General features: G+C 32.5%; 2 protein-coding genes across 7 annotated transcripts in view; one reads left to right on the top strand and one right to left on the bottom strand.

Annotated features, from left to right (window-relative positions):
- Positions 1 to 397: 397 nt before the first annotated feature.
- LOC133190416 (uncharacterized) overlaps positions 398 to 25,338 on the top strand; it is a 46,330-nt gene continuing 21,389 nt past the window's right edge. For 2 of the 6 annotated variants that reach the window (XM_061326039.1, XM_061326037.1), the window contains exons 1-5: positions 398 to 757; positions 2,212 to 2,523; positions 10,564 to 10,671; positions 22,052 to 22,192; positions 24,725 to 25,279. In XM_061326039.1, the coding sequence (XP_061182023.1) occupies positions 2,304 to 2,523; positions 10,564 to 10,671; positions 22,052 to 22,192; positions 24,725 to 25,279 (1,024 nt within the window). In that variant the 5' untranslated portion in view covers positions 398 to 757; positions 2,212 to 2,303. The remainder of the gene's footprint in view (positions 758 to 2,211; positions 2,524 to 10,563; positions 10,672 to 22,051; positions 22,193 to 24,724; positions 25,280 to 25,338) is intronic. The other 4 variants (XM_061326042.1, XM_061326040.1, XM_061326036.1 and 1 more) reach the window with 3 other exon arrangements.
- Positions 17,943 to 19,657, bottom strand: LOC133190597 (paraneoplastic antigen Ma3 homolog). The gene has a single exon (XM_061326289.1). The coding sequence runs from the start codon at positions 19,655 to 19,657 to the stop codon at positions 18,434 to 18,436; it is 1,224 nt and encodes a 407-aa protein (XP_061182273.1). The 3' UTR covers positions 17,943 to 18,433.

The raw sequence follows: 25,338 nt of genomic DNA, 5'->3' as shown, positions 1-25,338 counted from the left end.
TGGTGCCGCGAAGCAGCACAAGCTCACACGCTAAAAATATCCCTGACCGACGATTTCACCCGCATTACAAGTGGCAAGGCTTGCTAGCGCCCAGTTTAGTACAAAAACTCTCAACTTTCAATTACAAACGACAGTGCTGGCAACTTAATACTCTCCATTGATTTAAAGAGATCAGATCCGCTGTGGCGTTGTCCATCATGAATAACCCATACAGCACTCCACGTGATTGTAATATAAATAAACAGTTTCTAGATCCCCAAAGCATATAGATTATAAGTAAAACGAGGTCACCACTGAATGATGGTGTTTGCGATAGTTATGCCTTGCAGAAATCTGAATGCGCGACTTCCATTAAAACACAAAAATGCTAAACATAAATCCGGGGTAAATGAATCGTTATAAACATGACCACATGCGTCCCGATTCGATTTGCAGAGTACCTTCGTTCCAGAGAAAGCTCTTCTCCCCTTCCAACACTGGTATTTGTTTACTGGGGAACACTGAAACACGTATGTAAAACGAAAACAGATAGATGTGTCCACGGGGGATTTACAGTCGGCCAATCAAATCGCAGCTAACATTCTTTGCGAGAGACAACCCCGTACCAACAATAATTCAATGTGCCTTGCTTAGTAAACCGCGTCGAATGTGTATGATAAAATCGTTATCGCTCTGTACAGGCGCAGTTTGTGCAGACAGTAGAAAACACTGGTATATGCTTCAAATGGATTTAACATATACGGAATCTCGAAATAAGGTAAGAAAAGAGTGTTTTAATACAATTTAATAACAAATACACACATGACATCTCCTGATTCATATGTGAATCATGTAATTATTTGTGACTAGGAATGTAAACAACAAATTCGGGGGGAAATTTGGCTATGTTCTTGCCGGAAAAGTCTTGACAAGATTTTAAAAGAGCAATAGCAAGTTTCATATACCGAGAGGAATTCTTGTCCTACTAAAAATATAAGAAAAGAATATATCCGACTAAAGACGCCATTTAGGAAGAGACGAAGCTCTGATATTTTAGGCTACCTGTTTTATATTCACCCAAGAACATCTAACCTTTGGAGATAAAAAATAAAGATGAATAAAATGAAATCATTAAAAAATAAATTATGAATTTTACAGGGGTCTCACCCAGGTTAGGAGAAGCAATTAAGGGGAAAATCTATGTTATTTGTAGCGTGTGATAAACCGGACATTTTGAATGAAATAATTCTGTTTTAAATAAATCAGATATAATCAAAATTTTTATTAGAATTATTTAATAAAATATTTAATAGTTAAATATTTTCACAAAAAGGAAATCCCTATCTCAAAATTATTACTGTTGTGCTCACCTCATACATATATATATTTTTCTAATTAAGAATTTGTGTAAAGGCGATTTCTACAACCTTTTAATTAAATTCCGAAATGACTGTACCTTGGTCACTTTAATTTTCTGATGAAGACCACGTAGCTGTTTTCCTCCGACACGACGACATAAACATACATCATTTCCCACTCAGACTTCTCATTTTAGCCGGAACAGTAATAAATTTTTTGCCCACAATTTATTTTTCGTTAATTATAGTTATTGTAGCTATATCATTATGAAAATTTTTTTTAGCATTGAATGAATGATAAATATAAATTAACACGTGTATGGATATAATTATGAGCTACATGAACTAATATCTATGAGAAAGAAATATATATATATATGTATATATAAAGTAGATAATATTAAATTGCTTTGTATAAATCGCAATGAATATAGCGTGATATAGGGCAGTTCAGACATAAAAGTTATTTAAATGCTGATTTTGTTTTGTTGTCGGCTATACCCATACAAAAGCCCCCTATATTTTGAAAAACTGGGCAATGTTAAAAATGATAGATAAAAACGCAAAAGTTTCCATGGTTGAAAAAGCCTGTCATGCGACACAGCTTAGGGTATCCACACTTGTGCGCTTTTTCACAGGCATTCTATTGTACAAGATCAACAGCGTTAAAAACCTGTTCTTCACACAGCCTATATTATTTGGATCAAAACTTTTAAATCATACACAAGGATGTAGTTTGAATTAAAGTAGGAAGAAATTGATTACGTAAGCGCGCTTGAAAAAAAAATCAGGTAAAATGGAGATTATAAATTGGAGACTAACTGTCTGACGCACTAGCAAAATACCAATCAAGTGTGTATTTTCCTCTTTTCAGATATAATGCAATGTTTCAGTTCATGATAGTGATATTGAGAACATGACTACCAGTTTCCCAAAGGATAGTTATATTTTCTCTTGGATTCAATCATGGACGCACCTGTAGATTTTTCATTGGATAGAGCTCGGATTTTGAATGGAAACATTACTTCTTACAATGGGAGTAATTTTAGTGAATCTGGGAGATCTTCTTCTGTTGGAGGAGGAGGAGGGTGTGTTCAGGATCTCAATCGAGGGTCTACAACCCCCTCCACCTCCACTGACTTCCATAGATATTTTCATCCGGCGGGAATTGCTTTGACTGCTCAAGGTATGTCGTCAAAATTTTGTAAGCGAATGCTAAATACATGTGTAAATTGTTACTGGAATAGAAGAACGTTTAAACAATATTTAAGGGTGTTGTTCGAAATTACACATGAATTTTTACCTTAGACACGATATATTACACTCAATTTTTTTTCTCTCAATATTTGTGAAAAACATATGAAGAAAAGAAGAAAATGTTAATGTGCTATTGTACAGGAATGTAAGAAAGGTTCATAATTTTATTCCGAGTATAGAAAATGTAAAAAATAGAATAACTTTAAAAAGTTGATAAAAGTTGTTCAGGGTATCACGGGGAAATTCTTGCCCTTATAGCATTTATTTTCTTATGAAAGTTCGCCATTTGTTCAAGATATTGAAATAACCTAACATTGTTGTGACAGCTTTTGTAAATCATTTCAAAAATGACCCTATGAATCTGAATCTTTTCTTTACTGTAAGATTTAAAGCTCTGCATTGGTCTGGCGATCAATAAGCATCCAATACCAAACCAAATTTCGGTTTTCAAGCCATACAATTTTAGCTTATAACACATTTTCAGATAAAGTGTTATCAGTCTAATTTCCTGAAATTTACTAGTGTAATTTCTGATAGCCGTCGTTATAACTGATAATATTTCAGGGCGCCATAGAAAACATCTGTATGTGAGGAATAAATTTGAACTAGGTTTTTTAACAGTATTGTATATTTACATTGTACATATTTTTAATATATCTAATTTTGGCAACATATATATTATACAAACATGTATGTTCTAGAGAACATTGAATATATTTGTCCTTTTGCTTCCATTTTCATATTACTATATAAACTAAATAATACATGTACGAGAATGACAATTTTCTTCTTGGTATTTCCCTTTTCGGATTTAAGGTCTGACGATACGTTCCTAGAATATCTGATTTTGTATATCTTTATAAAATTGTATGCCAGAAATATTTATAATTATTATAATCTTGTGATTACTGAACTGGTTTCAAAATTTTTAAAAAGATGTAGACCAAAACCTGTGATATCAGTAATTCAAGTGATATCGTAAAGGATTATATAGGAAATACATGCTCTGGTGTTTTGCACAAATACCTGGTAATGCACCTCAACTTTTTGTGAAAAAAAACTTGTTAAAGTAGCAATACTCCAATCACAAATAGGGTAGGAAAAATATATATTATTGAGGAAAGTCTCGTCTGACCTTAACAGTTGTACTTTTTTCATCAATATGGAAATTACACGTGGAATTTAGTTAAGTTGGCATGGGCACTATGCTGTGATCCAAGTTTGTCTCGCATCCTAGCGGGTGGCCTTTATATCGTATGACTGCTTGAGAATAAATTCGAAGCATATTTTTGTATCTGTGTTAAATGTTCGAAGTCGTAAAAGTTAACAGCAAAGAGGAGTATATATAGGATTTTGTTCTGAAGTTGCAGACTATAATTTGTTTTCAATTATTGTTAATTTCTGATGTTAAGCAGAGGTTTAAAATATTGAATACCATTATGTATTATATATAGAAACAAGAATTTATGCGCACTTAAAAAAAAGAATTTTCTATTACAATGATGTGTCCATAGCGAAAAATGATGTTTTAAAAGTCATATATATTTCATACTGGAATTAAGTCAATAAAAGAGATAGTCAGAACAATTATATAAATTTCAAGACCATGCTTGTAAGGAAAAATATCAGAAAGCCTATTGTTTTTCTAAGTGTATCGACTTCTTGATTTCAAAATAATTTGAATTATTAATTGATAAGAAAAACTTGATAAAACTGGATAATCATGCCATGGCTAATAGTTGAAAGTTATAGCGTATAACTATTAACATAGTATAGGCTTTTTTCTCTTCAAGTTATAATGAGATTTATTCCAGCTGTGCTGTTTTAAATATATTTTAATGAGTTGGAAATGCATGTGTAAAAGTACAGCTGTGCATAATCTCGGGTTTATTTATTATAGAGCAATAAATATACTATTTTCTTTAATTTCAAGGGATAATAATGGCGGGATGGTTTTTTTGAAAAGCAAGTTCAGAGATCAAGAAAATATAAATGTGAATGTGTGCATATGAATTTAGAATATTCCTTGTTTGGAAAATCTTTCTTTGTCAAAATTCTTTTTTTTAGACCGTTTTATTTTACTTCATGCTATAATCCCAGACGAAAATGCCCGAAATACTGGGTTTCATATAATTTTGTTAAGTAGTAACTTTTTGTTTTGTTGAAATTTAAAAATCCAATTCAGTGATTTTTGTTTCTTTCCTGAAACGCAATTAAATGGTTTATGTTAAAAAGTCTCTATTCATGTCTGTTTCAATTTCTTAAAAATCATTTTCTTGAAAGAATTTTTTGAAGTCAGGTTAGACTAACTCATTTATTACTCCTCTTTCATCTGGTACCTCATTATTTCATCATTATTTCTTATTGCTCTTTACTATTGCGTCTGTTATTATTGATTCTCTCTTCACTGACGGGACAGAAAAGTAACTCAATAATTATGAACATGAATAATTTTATACAAAATATCCTATTTTCATCCCTGATTAATAAATTTCACAATTATCTAAAGCATATTTTCAATTAGATAGATCAATATATCTGTCTACAGAATTAGCCCACCACGTAATTACAATACATTAAATATTCGTTGAGATCTTTGTTGTAATGATGTCAAAGTTCTATTGAAAATATAGATGTTTAAATATATTAATGTGGTAATATTTTTACATCAAAAGGAATTGACATGGTGCAACTAACAGAATGAGAATTTTGCTTTTGGTAAAATCTAATTAACAAAAATTAGCAACGCATTTTGAGCATTGTTATATTTTTCAATCAAATTGTAATATTTCAAATGACTGAAGTAATAGCAAAATACAATATCGTAGGCGTTTTCCTAGAAAAAAAAATAACGAGAATAACGTTCAAAGTAATTGAACCCTTTTCTTAGAAGTTTTGACTAACACAGGAAGAAAATTTACCAAAGCTTTTAAGGAGAGTCATACTTGATAAAAAAAAATAGAATTATGTAAAATGTGAAGATAAAGAACAATGACGAATCTGATGAATCCAGTAAACAAAACGAATTATAGAATAAGTATGAAGTATATTGTGAAATCATCATTGTTCGTGGGGGACCAATGTTCGTGGTTATCGTGGGTCACCCTTACCCAGTATTGTTTCTAGAAACGAAGAAAACCTGAAGGATAGCAGAAGTTTCAAACTGCTATAATAAAACTTTTTTCTCTCCCTTTTTCATGTAATCCTACAATAAGGAAAAATGAACGATGCACAAGAAACCCATTAAATGTGCATACGTACATATATTGGCACTCTCTGATTCAATTTCTGTTCTGTCATTTCATTTTATTTTCTAATCAAGACACACCTGATGCCTACAAAAGTTATCCCATAAAAGGCGCTTTTTCCTTTAATCAAGGAACACAACGGATTAGCTCACATTCAGTATGACATTGAAAGAATATGTATAAATTTGGTCTGAAATCATAAATATCATTATACTCTCAACAGTGGGCGGAATAGCACACGGAGCACAGATGTGCTTCTATTTTCAAATCAATACACCATGAGCTGATGTCTAGCTGGAAATAGGGATTGTACATCGTCAAAAAAGAGCTATTAAAATGCTTTCCGGGTTTAATATTACCCACATAAAGCATGCATCATCTGACAAAATATGAATATTCAAGCATAAACAAAGTGATTCGAAAATATTTTGGAGAGAAAACAAAAACATAGTGATTTCCTATTTAACGATGGGGGAAAAATTAGAAAACAGACTGTTTTAATGTTTTGCTATATTGGACTTCAACAAAATCATTTTCCATTGTTTAGATACAGTTTTCATTGCCATTCATCACGTTTAATATATATTGTTTTATTTTTATTCATTTTGAATTTTGATCCAAAGATGGATTTTTCATGAATTTCTTCTGTATCAACCAATTACAATGCATGAATAAAATAACTGTAATAGAAAAACAACTTTCATGTGATATTAAGTTTAGTCACGTTTAGGAAATTACTACAACTTTCACAACCAATATGTTTATAAATATCAAATCATTAATTTTTATTTTGGACCATAATGTAGAAGAAATCAATCAGAAATTATATTATATTCTGCAGTCACTCATTGCAGATGGCATCTTAATAATTCAAAAAGCCATTTATACGAAATTTTCGAAATTTCTTATTTGATTAACCGAGGCATTGCTTTCAATTATGATATTCATGCTAAAGTGTCGTTTTGTTCCGTTTCATATCTATCTGCAATGCATTTATTTATATTTATGTAAGAACTTTGAATAAAAAAATATATCTAAAAAAAAAGTTTGGTAGATCGAACCAAGGGATATTATTTTATTAAGCCTTAATGTACAATATCAATTATAGGGGGAAAAAAGAACCTTTGATAGATAAAATTTCAATATTTAAATATGAAAAAAAGTCGGTTGTTTTATTTTGATATAATGCAGATCTATTTTATCATACAAGATCGAAAATCAAACTTTATCCATTCAAAATATTAATCACAGAAATGAAGGTAAAGAATATATATATAAATAACGAATATGTAGTGATATATTAAATTTTTATTTTTTCATTAACAACATCGACAATAACTTACCAAAGAAAAAAATTGAATCCATAGTTAAGAGAGCCTTATTAATTTTTTAATAGTGAAACGAGTCCTGTTTAGATTAAAACAATATAAACTTTTTTATCATTAATTTTCTCCCGTTTTCGTCTCCTTCTCACAACACACAACACATTTTCAACACGAGTGAAATCCACCGCCGCCATGTTTGTTGAAATAAACAATTAACACATTCAGAATCTCCTTTGGAAAATTTAAAGAAAAAATGCAAAGAAATAGAATTCGATAAAAACTTCCATCGGTAATGCACGGTATTATGATTTACAGAAAAAATCGTCCTTACATCTTCGTTGGCATTCAGATGTAGGTCATCTATAACATTAAATTCGGCCTTTTACGTCGAACGAAGCGTTAACAAAGAGCATTCGACCTGATTCCTAGCCACGTCTGACAGGCAGTGACGATAGCATTGTAATCCACAGTGTGAGGCCAATAAAGGGGCACTAGAAAATTTTTATTCCTATTTGAAAAGCTTATACTTGTCTTAAAGTTTCAATTGAAATAGTCAATCGTTGTTGGAAAAACTTATCTCAAATAATGTGAAAGTCTTAAGAAATTTTTGATGCAGCTATGCAAGGTATTTTTTCTGTGTTTAGGAAATTTAGAAAAATTATCAAAAATATAATCTAGCATCAAAAAGCATAAATAAAGCAACATTCAACAAAATGCAATGTTATTTAATACGTAAATGGTAAGCAAATATTTTCTTGAATACAGACTGAAATAGTCGTGATTGCTGCTTTGATATTTCACATCCATTCATAATTAAGTGGATCAAACATGACTATTTTAGCTTGTTAGTGAAATAAGCAAGACGAAGCATCAGAAGTTCATAAAGTAGATGTTTTAGATATCATATGGGGTGTGACTAGAGAATCCACTAGTAAGAATCATGACTGCCTGAAGATGTAAGCTTTAATTATGAAAATGGGTGTTTCTGTCATAAATTACTATTTGTGCAATATTTCTCACAGATAACAACAACAACACAAACGGGAATGCTTTTATAAGCTATCCTCAGAAAAAAACTTCATGATCTGTATGGCATCGCACGATTTTTCTGTTTACCCAAGTCGCTATGTTTACTTGAATTTCCTATGTTGTAGATTCGGTAATGTATGAAAACGTTGTGCAAGACCTTCAAAGAAGACCCATTAATTTTCAGCATTTGCTTTATAAAATGCATGCGGGATTTGTGCTTGGAGATAAGACACAGTCTCCAGCAAAGGATATTCTCTAGAGAGTCGATATTTTGTAGGAACAAACGATTACGTTAAGTAAATACATCAGACCCCACATTCTAGTAGGCTTTTTGTTTGAGGAGTCTCTAGTCCATGAACTTTCTTATATTATTGAGCGATTTAACAATTCCATGAACATGCAATTTAATAATTTTTTTTTCTGATATTTCTAGGAAAAAAATTATGTGATCTTCAAAAATATTTTACCATTGAAACAAAACAAAGATTGACATGATTTATATTCACTCCAAGTATATGAAGCATATTTCAGTTGTCTTAGAGGAGTACATATTGAACACTCCTCTTCCATTCTTATCATCTTTAAAGTAATGTTGGTGAATTATTTTATTACTACGCAGCTTTTCTGATCGACGTCTTTTAAAAATCATGTTTCGAATGTTTTTGAATACTTTTCATTAATAGAAACATTATCGAAAACTTTTCTCTTAAGAACATGATCACTATAATATTCAGTACAGTCGTAGGATTTAAACAAATATCGGTTCTTTATTTTTTTTAATGTACACATAATCCTTTTCCTTGCATATATTTGGTGAGTAATACACATTCAGGCAACTCAGATACTTCAATTGATGTACCTTATTCCCACAGGGGCTGACATATGGAAACATTCCACATTTTATTTCACTTCTAAAATAAAACACATGTTCCATTTCACAGCATGATAATTCAGAAAAAATGACAGTCTAAATAAATGACCTTTAGCAGGGAACCTACGTCACGAAAATGCAAGTGTTTTTATGACTCGCATGTTATAATACCAAAATGGAAAAATTCGGAAGGAAGCGTTCAAGAATCACTCTAGATGATATTTATGAAGATAAAGTTTATGGCATGCTATGGCCTTGATCGAAGAAAATTACTTTTTTGACTATAAAACAGTACCCTGCTTTTGTAAAAATTTTAATACAATTCATTTGTGTGGGTAATTCAGTTGTATCTTTTATGTTTAGTTAGTAAGAATGAATTAATTACCTTACACTGTGCACTGACTATTGACAAATACAAAAAGTTATTGACTGTTGAAACCGGAAAAAGTAAGGAACTAAGAAAAATAAAGTCTGAAAAAAAAATTCATCAACATTAATTAAAATCTAAATTTTTTTTCTAAAAAACTCATTTGACCAGACTGTCGCTTACAATCAGCAAGTTTGTATGGATAAAAAACGAGATTATTTCGTTAATGCCAGCAAGTCCTCACAATACGTGATGTCGGGTATCAGTTATCCCAAGCACTCCACAATCGTGCTTTATTCCCAACCCATGGAATTAACTAAACCTAACACAAACCAATCATACAATATCAGATTTCCATAAAAAGTGGCATGTTTTGTTTTATGGCATATTGAGTTTTGTGATTGATATTCAAACTTTAAAGGGGCCATTGGGGGATAAGTTTATTAGGATTTATTTTAACATATACATTAGAATTTCTATTGAATTTGGTTTTCATAATATTAGTTTATTCTGAAAGTTAAAATGAATAGAATATAGTTCTAGTAAACCGAATGCATTTAAATTCTTTTCAAACATATTTATCGTAAGAACTAAGATATGCACAAATTTTCCCATTTGCATTAAAACAGCCTGTTTCGTCTTTAATAAAGAAGTTTTAAAAACCGTCCTGTTTAACTTCTGTAATGTGTTTCAGGAACTCATGATGTAATTTAACAATTAAATGACTAATTTCTTACATAAATAACAATTAAATATTAATTTCTATGAATAAATAGTCGTGTTTAGGATGTTACTTACTCAAGAAGGGAAAATATAGTCATAATTTAACACTTTTACACAAATCAAAGTCAGGGTGAAATCAAAGCTTTATGAATTACATCAAAGATTTTTTTTCTATGTTAACAACAAATTTGCTTTGCTCCTGTCATGCTTTATGATGATTTGAGCAATGGCATCTGAGGTTTTATTTGCCTTCCATGGTCACAAAAAGTAATTTATTAAGAAAAATGTTTAAGTCTTAGAAAAAAGAACTCATGATTGTCTCAAACAATTTATATTTGATTAAAAGCAGAACAGATCCTCCAAAAAGGTTTGTCTCAAAATTAATATCACTTTTACCTTCATATAGGTGCGTCCACTTATCCCATGATGCACAGCTACTTGGCGGGAGGCAGCTCGGGAATTCCTGATCACCTAAAAAATTTACTGCCAGAATACTACGCATCCCCTCCCGAAGGTAATATGTGTGCGTGAAAAATATCATGTTTTAAACATGTTTCATTTGTGTACTTTAAGATATTTTTGTAATAATGTTATTAATATGAATGCAACTTAGGTGATGTACATACATTCATGGATCGTAATAGTTGCAAAACATCAAAAATGTGTTTTATTTCATTCAACGGAAAATAAAGTATAGATTGGTAAATCAGAAAGAGGGGTACTTTTTTTTTAAAGTTGCACAAGCTTTTTAATATCCTTAATTGTTAGATTCTTACAATCATTATAGTTTTAGAAACTTAAACAGTTTGTAATCATTGAAAATTCTTGAAGCACACAACGTGTTGTAAATAGGAATTTTAATATTACTAAAGTGAAAATTTATTTGACATTTAACATTTTAAAACAAATCTGTATACAGAGAATGGATAAGATAGGAAAAAAATATTAGACAAAGCCAATTAAAAAATTGTTTGGTTGCACTCTCCCGACCGACTGGATAAAAATGGTCCGACTCAAAACTTATATTAACTTCAAGGAAGCAATTTTTTTTTATGCGTTCCTGAAAATATATTTTGAAATTTCAGCATTGATGTTGAAATATTTTAGCGAAATTCAGCATTGATGTTGAAATTTTAGGAAATAAAAAATCACCACCTACCTACCGACCCATTTTTTTCATCCTGGGTCGGGAGAGGGCAAGCAAACATTATTTTAAAGTTGGCCCAATAATTTATTCCTAAAGTTAATTTTTCAAAAATGTTTGCAGAATATGTATAAGATTATCCAAGTACGTCCAAAACAACATACCAATTGTCTTTTTCTTTAACCAACATATTTTGGTTACGGATATGGTTAGATTGTGGTTACGCTGTCAATAGTGCAGGAGTATTGTGCTGAACTCTTTTTTCTTTTAAATTTCACGATATCTAGTGTTTACATGTTGGCATGATATTCCACTGTCTATATATACCACATCCTGTGTTTGTCAAGCAAACGGGGCATACAGACATCTATAGCTCTGAATTAAATAGAATGTCGTGAAAATTGTTTATATTTGTATTGCTCTCGTTAACATTGTGCAACTCGTGTTTTAGTCATTAATAAAGAATATATTAGTACTAACTCTATGCTGATGCAGATCTTTATTATTATTTCCCCCAAATTTTAGCTACTTATCTGCATGATTCAAAAAGCAACGAAAAAGAACATACATAAAAATGGTATCATTAACCTTTTAAAGTTAGCGTTTTAAATCCTACATTTGATTGATTGATTGTATGTTATTTTAAGTCCATTCGAGAATTTTTCACTTATATAAAGACGTGAAAGTAAATAAATCTTTTTGAAAGAGGAGGAATATTGAAATGCATACGTTAACTGTTGCAAGTTGTTATTTCTAGAGCAGCACATTATTTTTGAGTAAGAATGCACAGTGATCTGGTTTGTGTAATACTAAAAAATTTAAGAATACAACGTCAGTGAAAAATCATCATCTAAAAATCAAATTATCTAGAATCTTCTTCAAAGACAAGGAAAGGATGAACACATTTCTATTTTCTTAACTTTCAAGAATACCTTTAAAATGATCTGTTCACAGGACTAAAAAAACCATATAAATGTCTTTTCCTAATGAATAAAAGTGTTTCAAAAATTAAAGCGGTTTTATTTAACAATCAAAGGTAATTCATTTCTCATTTTCAATTCATATTAATAATTTTACAAATCTTGAAACATTTCTTTCATTTTCTAAGAAATATAAGAAAAAGATGAGAAAAAATATCCTTAGAATTATAAATAGGTCTCTGTTTAGTCATCTAATCTTTATGGTTTTTGATTCAATCAATGTTTTGATTGTTTTCCTTTATCTAATTATTAAAATATAGGGTATTTGTATACAAATACCCTATATTTTAATAATTAGATAAAGGAAAACAATCAAAACATTGATTGAATCAAAAACCATGTCGGTAGATTCCAGGTTCTTCAGTAAGACATAAGTCAGTAGTAAGGTTTGACCAAGATTTTAATTATTGTAATATATATAAGAAAAACCTGAAATAAAGTCATAATAATTAATAAACATTTACAAATACTTGATGACTTTACTTTTAATTACAAAGATAATAAGAAATATGTATATAAAATAAATATATTTACCAAGCACCACTTGTTAATCAGCTCTAATACAATATAACGTCTATCCCCGTAAAGGGTGTAGCGCCGAGTGTGCATGGAAAACATTTAGTCGCGGGAAAGTTAGTAAAAAGTTATTAATAGAAATAGAACTGGTCAAACCGGAAATGGTCAAGTACGTCACACTAGTAAACATAAATACTCACACGTGGACATTCACACATGACAACATTTCTTTCATTTTCTAAGAAATATAAGAAAAAGATGAGAAAAAATATCCTTAGAATTATAAATAGGTCTCTGTTTAGTCATCTAATCTTTATGGTTTTTGATTCAATCAATGTTTTGATTGTTTTCCTTTATCTAATTATTAAAATATAGGGTATTTGTATACAAATACCCTATATTTTAATAATTAGATAAAGGAAAACAATCAAAACATTGATTGAATCAAAAACCATGTCGGTAGATTCCAGGTTCTTCAGTAAGACATAAGTCAGTAGTAAGGTTTGACCAAGATTTTAATTATTGTAATATATATAAGAAAAACCTGAAATAAAGTCATAATAATTAATAAACATTTACAAATACTTGATGACTTTACTTTTAATTACAAAGATAATAAGAAATATGTATATAAAATAAATATATTTACCAAGCACCACTTGTTAATCAGCTCTAATACAATATAACGTCTATCCCCGTAAAGGGTGTAGCGCCGAGTGTGCATGGAAAACATTTAGTCGCGGGAAAGTTAGTAAAAAGTTATTAATAGAAATAGAACTGGTCAAACCGGAAATGGTCAAGTACGTCACACTAGTAAACATAAATACTCACACGTGGACATTCACACATGACAACACAAATGTAAACACACACAACAGAAATAATTATAAAATAAAACATTGAAACTGAAACATTTAATTACTTACACTGGTTACATATTCCCCCTTTTATTAAATGGCTCCTGACATTCTCTGAAATTAAATATCAGGCAATGTTTTAATTCAAAGTGCTGAATCAATTCAGAATATATGTACAACAAATCAATTAATCCAGAAAACATGCTAAAAATATAATCAAACCACGTAAAATAATCGAACATCATCTGAATCCATTAATGCATCACCAAAATACAACTCACTGACACTGAAGAACAAACCTGCCACAAACCTTTGACACATAAGACCTCAACATCATTGTCAACGAATCATATCAACTGAACCAACCGCAATCAACTGAATATGTTCAAGTCAATCTCAAGTTAAATATTAATTTCATCAAATATCAATTGATGATGGGGGTTCAATAAAGTTACACTGTATAATTACAGTATCAATTGTTTATCTTTAAATAAACAACATGTATCGGTGAATGTCATGCATAGATTCATTTATTCAGTCGAGAATAAATATTTACACAAATCATAAAAACAATGATAAAATACTATCTTCACTTAAGAAGTCTTTGAAATCACTTTCACTTATCACTTTACTCTGAGTGTCCATTTTAACTCGTCCATTCCCCATATCTATCTGGCTGCTTCTTTGTTCTCGTAGATCGTCTAATAGTTGGAGCTTGCTCTGACACATCTGCCTCGGAATTCTGACTTGCTTCATTGGTCCTCTGGCTCAACTCATCAACATCTGAATTCTGAAAGGATAAAGAATAATTACAATTATTAAATTCATTTTGACTTTGACTAATACCCGAGTAACTATAACCTTCATCAACTACTGGCAAAACCCCTTGTATAGATGATGGCAGTTCAGGTTTGTCTCCCTTTGATCTTGTCCTCAAGACTCTTCTCACTGTCCAATTTTCCCTGTCACTCTCAGATTCTGTTTCAGATGAATCGGATGAATCCGTTGTTACTGCTGGCATACAAGTGTCCAAGCCCTCTTTCTTTGCCTTTTTTCGGCTACCTTCCTGCTGTTTAGACTGTACTTCCTTCCCCTCTTGCAATCCAGAATAAGGGAGAAGCATATTCCTATGCAGCGTCCTTGTTCTGCCTGGTCTACCCTGGGCTTTAACCCTAAACACCGGAACATCTGGATTTGGCATTTCCTTCACTGTATAAACAGTTTCTTCCCATTTGTCAGCCAACTTGTTTTTACCCTTTAAACCAACATTCCTTACCAAAACTTTATCTCCCGGTTCTAACTTGGTCTCTCTTACCTTAGCATCATATCTCTCTTTGTTCTTTAATCCTGATTTCCTTGCCTCCTCAGATGCTATGGCATATGCTGACTTCATCCTCTGTTGAAGTTTCTCCACATATCCTTTTGGGTTGACATCTCCTTCATTTCCTGGGTTAAGTCCAAGGAAGGAATCTATAGGTAGTCTTGGACTCCAACCAAACATTAAGAAATGTGGGGAAAAACCTGTCGCATCACTCTTGGTAGCGTTATATGCCTGAACCAAAGGGGCAACATGTTGTTTCCAGTCTGTCTTCTGTTTGGGATCTAGGGTACCCAGCATCTTCAAAAGTGTTTGATTAAACCGCTCTGCCGAACCATTACCCATAGGATGGTATGGTGTCGTACGGGTTTTTCTGATTCCTAGCAGCTTACAAAGCTCCTTTATAACTTTTGACTCGAAATTCCTGCCTTGATCGCTGTGCAATTTCTCTGGAAAACCATAATGAAGGAAGAAATTCTCATATAGGGCTTTTGCTGTTACAGTAGCCTTTTGGTTACGGCATGGTATGGCCTGTGCAAAGCGCGTATAGTGGTCGGTAATAACCAATATATCCTCTGTCCCTCCTTTACTTTTCTCTAGACTCAAAAAGTCAATACACACCAATTCCATTGGATGTGTGGTCTCAATAGGGACTAACTCAGCAAAAGGCTTTGCTTGAGTTTTGCGTCTTATGCATCTAGGGCAATTTTCTATCTTCTCAGTTATCTCCCTTTCTAACCCTGGCCAAAAATACCTTTGCCTTGCTAACCACAGGGTTTTCTCTTTTCCAGGATGACCTGTATCTCTGTGAATTCCTTGAAAAGCTACTTCACGATACACCTCAGGGATCACCAGCTGACTTACCTCTTTGTCGTCAATAATTACTTTCCTGTAGAGAATTCCATCTTTCAGATAAAGTTTCCTCCATTCCCTAAAAAATCTCTGAACTGAATAATCCTCCTTTTTCATGTTCACTCTTTTTGGGTAAAATCCTTGTTTCTTCAACTCTATAACTCTTGCTAGATACTTGTCCTCCTCCTGTTCTTTTCTCCAGTTAATTTTGCTTAGATATTGGGATTCTATAGTCTCAAAACTAGCAGAATTTGGTGAAGAGTCATCTATAATAGTCTGGCAATAAGGAACACCACACAGTATAGACTGGCATATGGCCTTAATAGCCTCTGAGAAAAGCTCTGGCTTCCTTGACAACCCATCTGCATCAGCGTTTTGCTGACCAGGTCTGTATGCTATTGTAAAATCATAGCCTGCCAAAGCAGCAACCCACCTTTGGCTGGTAGCGTCAAGCTTGGCTTTAAAGAGCACATATGTAAGGGGGTTATTGTCTGTGATCACTTGAAAAGTAGTACCATAGAGGTAATCATGAAATTTATCACTGACCGCCCATTTGAGTGCCAAGAACTCCAGTTTGTGAGCTGGATAGTTCCACTCGCTTGGCCTCAAGCCTCTGCTGGCATAGGCTATCACTCTTTTCCTACCTTGCTGGACCTGGTAGAGAACAGCCCCTAATCCAAAACTGCTAGCATCTGTATGTAAGATGAATGGTAATTTGTAATTGGCAAATCCAAGTATAGGGGGTTCTAGAAGCTTGCTCTTTACCGTCTGGATTGCCTCTTCCTCTTTCTTCGTCCACTGCCACTTTACTGGTGTATTTCTATTCTTTTTCCTCTTCTGTTTCTTAGTTGTACCATGACCTTGAAGTAGGGTGTTAAGTGGAGCTACTATCTTGGCAAAATGTTGTATGAAACGCCGATAGTATCCCACAAATCCAAGGAATTGACGGAGTTGTTTGATGTTGGTCGGTGTTGGCCAATCACGAACAGCTGATAATTTTTCCGGATCAGTTTGAATTCCTTTTTCTGAAATAACATGGCCTAAATAAGTTACTGAAGTTTTGAATAATTCACATTTTGATGGTTTCAATTTTAATCCATGCTGAGCTAACTTTGTAAATACATTTTTAAGTCTAACACAATGTTCTTCAAAAGTTTTTGAAAATATGAGTACATCATCCAAAAAGATCAAACATTCTTTCAAATGCATATCTCCCATGCACTTCTCCATCAACCGTTGGAATGTTGCAGGAGCATTTGTTAATCCAAAACTCATTCTGTTACACTCATAAAAACCTAAATTACCTACCGAGAATGCTGTTTTGTACCGATCTTTTTCCTCAATTTCCACCTGCCAATAGCCCGATCGTAGGTCGAGTTTGCTGAAAAACTTGGCTCCATACAGGGTATCTATGACGTCATCAAACCGAGGAAGCATATAGCAATCCTTACGCGTCTTCGAGTTTAACATTCTCATGTCGAGACAAAACCGCAAAGATCCGTCTGATTTTCGACAAAGCACTACGTTCGAAGAATAATTGCTATTGGATTCGCGAATAACTCCGGCATCTAACATTTCGCGCACGTGCTGACGGACTTCCTCATACATACCTGGAGGAATCCTGCGATATGGTTGTTTAAATGGTTTGGTGTCATCTAACTCAATAGAATGTTTGACTAAATCAGTTCTTCCGAGATCTAATGGTCCTTTCGAAAATACATGACTGTACTGTTTTAGCATATTTCTCACAGTATTGAACTGATCTTCATTAAGCATACTGGAGTCAACTTTAACTCCAAGTTCAATAGGGTCACACAGTTCAGATTTGGGATTTAATGCAGAAAAATTATCTACCACCTTAACTTCTTGGAGATTACAAAGTACAGTGCCATGCCTAACTGAGATGGGTTTGGCAGATATATTGCAAATTTTGACTTGCACTGTAGACTTTGTAGTAGGTGCAGAAAACTTAACTACCCTTGGACAAACTGTAAACCTATCAGTATTATCACAGTTTTCAGAAACCATTGTCATGTTGTTACTTGTTAAACCTTTAACACGACCCTTTATAACAGTAGATTCATTAGGTTGTACCATAATAGGCTTCTTACACACTGATTTGACATGGTAACACTTACTCTTCATACTCTTTAGTGCTACTTTCCATTCTTTTGGAATTGTTTTCATTTCATTGGAATCTTCACCCAACAAATCTCTACAAATTCTCAACACATTAGTTCCAATGATAACAGGACATGTTCTATTGAAATCAGTGTCTGGTACAATTAAAATAGGGACAAATAACTCTACATCCATAAATGGAATTTTTACAGTACACTCTATATACCCCTTGTATTTCAATAGAGAACCATCTGCAACAGACACTTCTAACCCTAAGTTAGATAAATCTTTCAACTCTGGTTGATTTTTCATAGAATAGTAACCTGATAATGACAATGTTGTTACCATTGATCCACTGTCAACAAGACCTGTAAAAGAATTGTCATGCATAAAAATAATAGTCTCATTTGACTCACCAATCATTTTGCATTTTAACTGCTGGCCTTCACTTGAAATCATGGTCCCCGGTCGGCCTTCATCAGAGACCTCTATTCGTTTGGGTTATAATTACCTGTTCTTTTTCCTTGATCCCGTCTCTGTCCTTGACCTCGGCCAGCATTAATCCTTTTGTCATTTGAATTACCTCTGTAGTAATTAGAGTTGCCTCTCCAAACTCCACGGCCTCTGTAGTAACTGCCTCTACCTCTGTTTTCTGTAGGTCTACTTGCTACATTACCTGTTCTACCATCCAATTTTTCTAGTATCTGGTTGAACTTGTCATTTATCTTACCTTCCAATTTTGTCTCCATATTCCTCATCTTCTCCATTAACTTCTCCTCTAAGTCTTCAGATACTGACATACCATGTTGATGAACTGGCTTTTTCTCTGAAATGCTAGAACTTATCAAAATTTCTTTTTCTACCCTTCTTATTTCTAACAACAACTTGTCATAATTCTTGATGTCATCATATTTATGTCTTGTTTGAGACTTAAGCTTCTCTGAACTCAATGAAGTCCAAAACTTATGCCGTAATAAGTCATTCTTAGATGCACGATCAAGATAACCATTATCTATGGCATTCTGTAGCATTGTTTCAAGTCTACATCCAAATGCTGTTACACACTCACCTGGTAGTTGAAATGCATTGAAAAATTCTTGCATAATCATGCCATTGTTGGAAATTTCACCAAACAAAATGTCAAGTTTTTCTAAAATTTGCTTAACACCAGCCTTCTCACCTAGCGGAATTAACATTGTTTTTGCTGTACCCCTTAATGACCGTCTAATACTTTGTATCAGAATATTTGATTTTATATCAGGGTCACGCATTAGGCACTGCACTTCAAATCTCCACTCTTTGTATGAAACATCCCCCTTCTGAGGAGGGTCATCACCCGAGAATTGTGGGATTCTTGGGATGTTAGTATTAAACTCATACACCTGGTTGATGCTATTCCCATCCTTATCATAAAAGGTATTTTGTAGTTTACTACCACTACTACTAGTATCACCAGAATTACAAGCTAACTTTGCAAAGGGATTGTGCTTTTGTCCAAGATGTAAAGGAACATTGTGATCAGGTATAGATACCTTTGGTTTTGCACTTTGTAAATGTTCAGCAGGTACAGATACCTCTGTTTTAACAGGGTTACCATCTTTTGTGGTTTTGGGGGTACTGGTTGCAGGTTGTGCAACACCAGCAAAATCAAGTTTGTTTTCCTCTGATGAGGATACATCTGCAGTAACCTTTTGTTTTTCTTTGTCAGCCATTTCTATGAACAATTAATTACACTTCACAACTTCACACCAAATATTTACGCCAACTGTACAGTTCAAACCAATATAAAATAACTATTCACAACAACAAACCAAAAAACTGTTCAACTGATCACCTCAACAGATCATTACAACTTTGTACATACAACCACAGCAACTGCTATCTGATGTAGTAACTCTTAATTAACTTTTGAGTAAGTTACCTGGTGATATGTTTACTGGTGAAATTGAATACTTTAAAGATGGTTTAATTCAACTTATGATACCCAGTTTTAAACAATTCATCATAAAATTCCTAAAATTCAAAACCACAAACACACAACATACAGACATACACACAATAACTCTCTGCTCCGTAGGTCTGTCTACTGTTCAATGGACTGAAAGAAATATTAGTTTGATTAGTGAAATAACTGCATGCTGGTTAGAAAGTGAACTCGGCTTGCTGCTACCTAAATTTACAAACACCTAATTTACAGCTACCTAGAAATAAATAAAACTATAAATAATGAACTTACAATGAAAATATAAATATAGATACAAAAATATAATTTGCAAAACAAACAATTATCAACCTGAAAAAGAAAAAAGTATACACTAATACAGCAAAACTTTAGAAACTGTCTTGTGCACTATAAATAGAAACAAAAATAGACCTTGGGAATTCCCTTTTTACACCTCAGTAGTAAGTACAGACATTGAGACAACACATTAGACGAAGACAGTAACTTGCACACACAAATATGACAAACAAGTACACAGAATAACACATGGAAATGACCATTTGTATGCACAATTAGTTACAGTACCTTTGCTCCGCAGACCAGTTTACGAATCACGCTGAATAGAATTGGAAGACTCCATTTTGGTCGGTCATTGGTTCGCTGCGCGCATAACTGTGACGTCACGGTTCCGGAAGTATCGGATTCGCCTCTCGGGATCCGCCTGTGAATTTTTTACACTGTTATGAACACACTTTTCAATACCGGCCAGTTTCAAACAAAACACATTAATGATTTACTGTACACTCATAGCTGATTTAGATCCATGAATTCACACAATAGGCCTATAATTCGCTGGATATGGAAATGAAAAGGTCAGCGACTTCTCTATGTCCGCCCTCTCTCCAATCCGCTCCCCGGGTTCTTTTCCTAATTATTCCAATGGATCAGTCTTGGATGCCTGGTTTTCCAATTAACGTGGGCGCCATTTGTAAACCATGTCGGTAGATTCCAGGTTCTTCAGTAAGACATAAGTCAGTAGTAAGGTTTGACCAAGATTTTAATTATTGTAATATATATAAGAAAAACCTGAAATAAAGTCATAATAATTAATAAACATTTACAAATACTTGATGACTTTACTTTTAATTACAAAGATAATAAGAAATATGTATATAAAATAAATATATTTACCAAGCACCACTTGTTAATCAGCTCTAATACAATATAACGTCTATCCCCGTAAAGGGTGTAGCGCCGAGTGTGCATGGAAAACATTTAGTCGCGGGAAAGTTAGTAAAAAGTTATTAATAGAAATAGAACTGGTCAAACCGGAAATGGTCAAGTACGTCACACTAGTAAACATAAATACTCACACGTGGACATTCACACATGACAACACAAATGTAAACACACACAACAGAAATAATTATAAAATAAAACATTGAAACTGAAACATTTAATTACTTACACTGGTTACATATAAGAAATCTAAAAAGTTCATAATGTAATGAAACTATTTCAAACTCTTCTTAATATAACTTTTATATTTAAAATTGAATATATATATATATACAATATATATATATATATATATATATATATATATATATATATATATATATATATATATATATATATATATATATATATATATATATATATATATGTATGTATGTATGTATGTATGTATGTATATATACAGTCCTCAATTTTAACATGAAGGCTTACATAGGTACCTTGAATTTAGGCTTTTGATTTTTGATACTAATTGTGTTGGTTTACATTTCAAGTTTAATGATTTAATACACAAACCAAGTAAAACCTTCTTGGTATTCATACGGTTCTGGTATTCAAGGTATCCTAATGACAAGCAGAATCGCCTCAAATTCAGATAAGTTTGATAGTCGTTGTTAACGTATTCAACGACACATTCTCATGGGCATTGTAATTATTTTGTTTAGACTATCAAGGCGTCTCAATTTTTGTCCTCTGAGAAGTCAAATTTTCAATGTGTTTTCAGCCGTTCTTTTTTTAATCACATTTATCAAGATGCTAGGCAGCACATCTTTGTTTATGCAGTTATTATATATATATATATATATATATATATATATATATATATATATATATATATATAACCTGATGCGTAATTTTGCTTCTGTAGGATTGTCCCGTTACATGTTTCCTGGACCTGGATTCCTCCCCCCTTATCTCCCGTCCTATATGTCCGCCACAGATTCGTTGTCTTTATTCGCCCATTCCGCAGGATCGTCGGCCTATCACAGGATTTATGATCTGCATAAAGGTCAGTATGAGTCTTTTTTTCTCTTCACTGCCGTAGAAATTCAGCCTACAAATATTTTCAGATAGTTTAATTAAGAATCATTAAGTTTTGAGATGTGAGTGATATAGGGTCTTTCTTTGCAATACTGGAATTTCTTCAACGAATTGGGAGGGGTTAATTTACCGAAAAAAGAGATAATTTATCATTTGCATTATGCAAGCATACTTGAATAAATATGCAAATTATTTAAAATACGATTAATAATATAATGCAAACATATATCGTTTAAAAGATATGAATAAGGAATAAGATATTTAAAACAAAAAAATTATTCAGATATTGAAAATTTCCCCTGGAAACATCAATAAATAGGATTATTTGCAGGGAAACAACTGGATGAAGGTCTTAAGACATTTTTATAACAAACATCTTTCTGAGTTTTTTCTTTAATTTATGATATTTTATAATCATACCCATTCCTGCATTTACATCAAAAGAACAATTTAAGCCTCGTAAATTATCACGTTAAATGACACTCGATGCACTGAGCTTCTTTTCCTTACCTCACCGGACTTTGATTAAATCCTGAGAGAGATTGTGAAATTTTTTTAAGGAGAGCAGAAACCTATTTACTTTTGTTGCCATTTTTTGTTGAAAGTTTCCTATTTCGTGTAAGATTCTTTCTTCTGTTTGAATTTTGCTCCTCTGAATAATATTTCAAACATCCAGAGAAATCTTTTGGACAGAATGACTGTTTGACAATCAGTTTTCCCGAAAAGATGCTTTCCCCTTTTTGTGAATTATTTTCAAAATAAAAACCCAGATTTTTTATACATACATACATACATATATATATATATATATATATATATATATATATATATATATATATATATATATATATATATATATATATATATATATATGTTTTATTTCAACTAGTAAGCGAAATGTTACAGAAACAATCCAGGCTCATAAATCGGAATATATCCTTCTTCCGTTTCGTAAAAAGTATACAAACATCATCAAAGTCTTTTTTTTCTTTTTTGTTCTTTTTAATCTCTTTATCTCTATGGAAATCTTTGGAATTGTCTGACTTTGCATTACTTACCGCATTTCATGCAGAAAAGTTACTTATCAGAAATTACTGATAGACTACCTTAATTATATCTTTTCTATTATGACAAAATCTTATGTCCTTGTGCCAATATATCTTCGATAAGATTTTTTTCCCATTATAAGTGGAGTTAAGTGTTTTAGAATATTTTCATTTTCTTTCTCACTGAATTATCCATTAATTGCTGTTCTTTTAAATCCACTTTTAATCTAATATCTTTTCACCAATTTCTTTTCATTCAAATTTTCTCAAAATTAAATGGATTAAAATGAAAAATAGTGTTATATATAGTTCCAATATTTTATTCAAATTAGAAATTTAAAGATATCCCGAAATTATTTTTACACTGAAATGGATAGTAAAAGTAAGCAATTAAGGAAATTAATTGTTAAATTGCACTCACCAGCAATTATTATTATAAAAGAACAATAATAGTAGACTTTTGATTAGAAAGCTGTAAAATTTAAGTGAACAGAAAAAATTTTAAGAAAAAAATCTTAAGTTGAAAAGGGATGTGCTTGTTGAATCAGTATGTATCAAAATGAAAATTACGGGATATAAAAATATACCTTCCTTTTCTTCTATAAGAGAGAAGTGTAAGCAGTAAAATGAAAGCACAAGATGCACATGTGGAAATCAAAAGTTCAACCTATTCCAGGCAAAACATATGCCGTTGTGTCGAATTATACAATCCATCTATTCAAAACATCACTGCACAGACTGTAACCGAGGGGGAATATAAAAACCCAAAAGACCTTTTAATCGAGGGTCAAGTATCAGCCATATACAATTGGTATTCAGGGGATGTTTAAAATCACTGCCAATCATGTCGCCAAATCAGAAGGCCACTACTTATTTCTTCTATTATACCTGACAGAAAGACGAATACGATAGTCATGTTTCAGTAACTCAATATCAGATGTATTTTCACACTAGCTCCGCCTATTAATGCCATTACAAAAATATTGTTTGAGGCACATTTGGGGAACGTGGAGAATGGATTTCATAGGAAAATATTCATTTTCTGTTCATTTGAAATTCATGTAAATCCTGTTTTTATAATCAATATCTCGAAGCAGAAAAAGGTAATAAAGGATCCTTTTTATGGAAGGAAAGAATGCCGTTATGGGTGGCATTTCTAAAAGCAGCTGATCGCACTCTTTCTAGAGGTGACATTGCTTCTGCTTGATTACTGTTATATGTGGAATAAAGTAAATACCGTTGGAGACAGAGAGCTTTCTAGCAAATAACATGCATTGTACTGTATTAATATTATGTTGATTTTTTTTAGAGTACCTTCCTTTTACGTTTTACTTTAGTAATTTGATATTTTTAATAATTTTCTATAAGCAAATGATCTTGATGATAGAGAATCAATAAATTTTTGAAATTAATGGTTTATGCAGATTTTTGTTGTTGATACTTTTTCCTTACAGAAGCAGCTCTTTATCACGGAGCAGCTCGTTCTGGGTTGTACAGTCCTCCATCTTCCTCGTCATCATCAACGACATCTGGAAGATTATCCTCCGATCATGCATCTAAACGAGATTCAAAATCGACAGACTCCAAACGCTCATTGGATCTCAGCAAACATGGCTCTCGCGACGAGGCAACTACATCAAAAGTTAAAATTTCCAAAGACATTGACAGAAAAGATGAACGAACGAACAAACGTCCATGTGAACTGTCGCCGACTAGAAGTAGAAAGACTAAAATTCCCAGAGTTTCAGAAAATGACAAGAAAATCGAGAAAGAATGTCCAAAAGAAAATCCGTCGACATTGGTCTTAGAATCCAAAATCTTGAATCAGACTACCAGTGATGTAAACGTGACCATTGACGATTGCAAGAAAATTGACAAAGATGACGTTTTAGTGGATTTATCTATTAAAATTCCAAAATCAGAGATAATATCTCCCAAAACTGTGAAAACTAGTCCAACTGCTTCTGATGTTTCTCAAGAGGAAAAAACTTCGCCTTGTTCAAATAAAGGTGAGTAAAATTCTGATCGCAAAGAATTTACAACGAATCGAAATTATCACATTAGCGTG

The sequence above is a fragment of the Saccostrea echinata genome, unplaced genomic scaffold (genome assembly GCF_033153115.1).
Source record: "Saccostrea echinata isolate AGI-Se365-2 ecotype Australia unplaced genomic scaffold, CSIRO_AGI_Sech_v1 ptg000022l, whole genome shotgun sequence".
NCBI classification, from domain to species: domain Eukaryota; kingdom Metazoa; phylum Mollusca; class Bivalvia; order Ostreida; family Ostreidae; genus Saccostrea; species Saccostrea echinata.
This window is presented reverse-complemented; position numbering and strand designations above follow the sequence as displayed.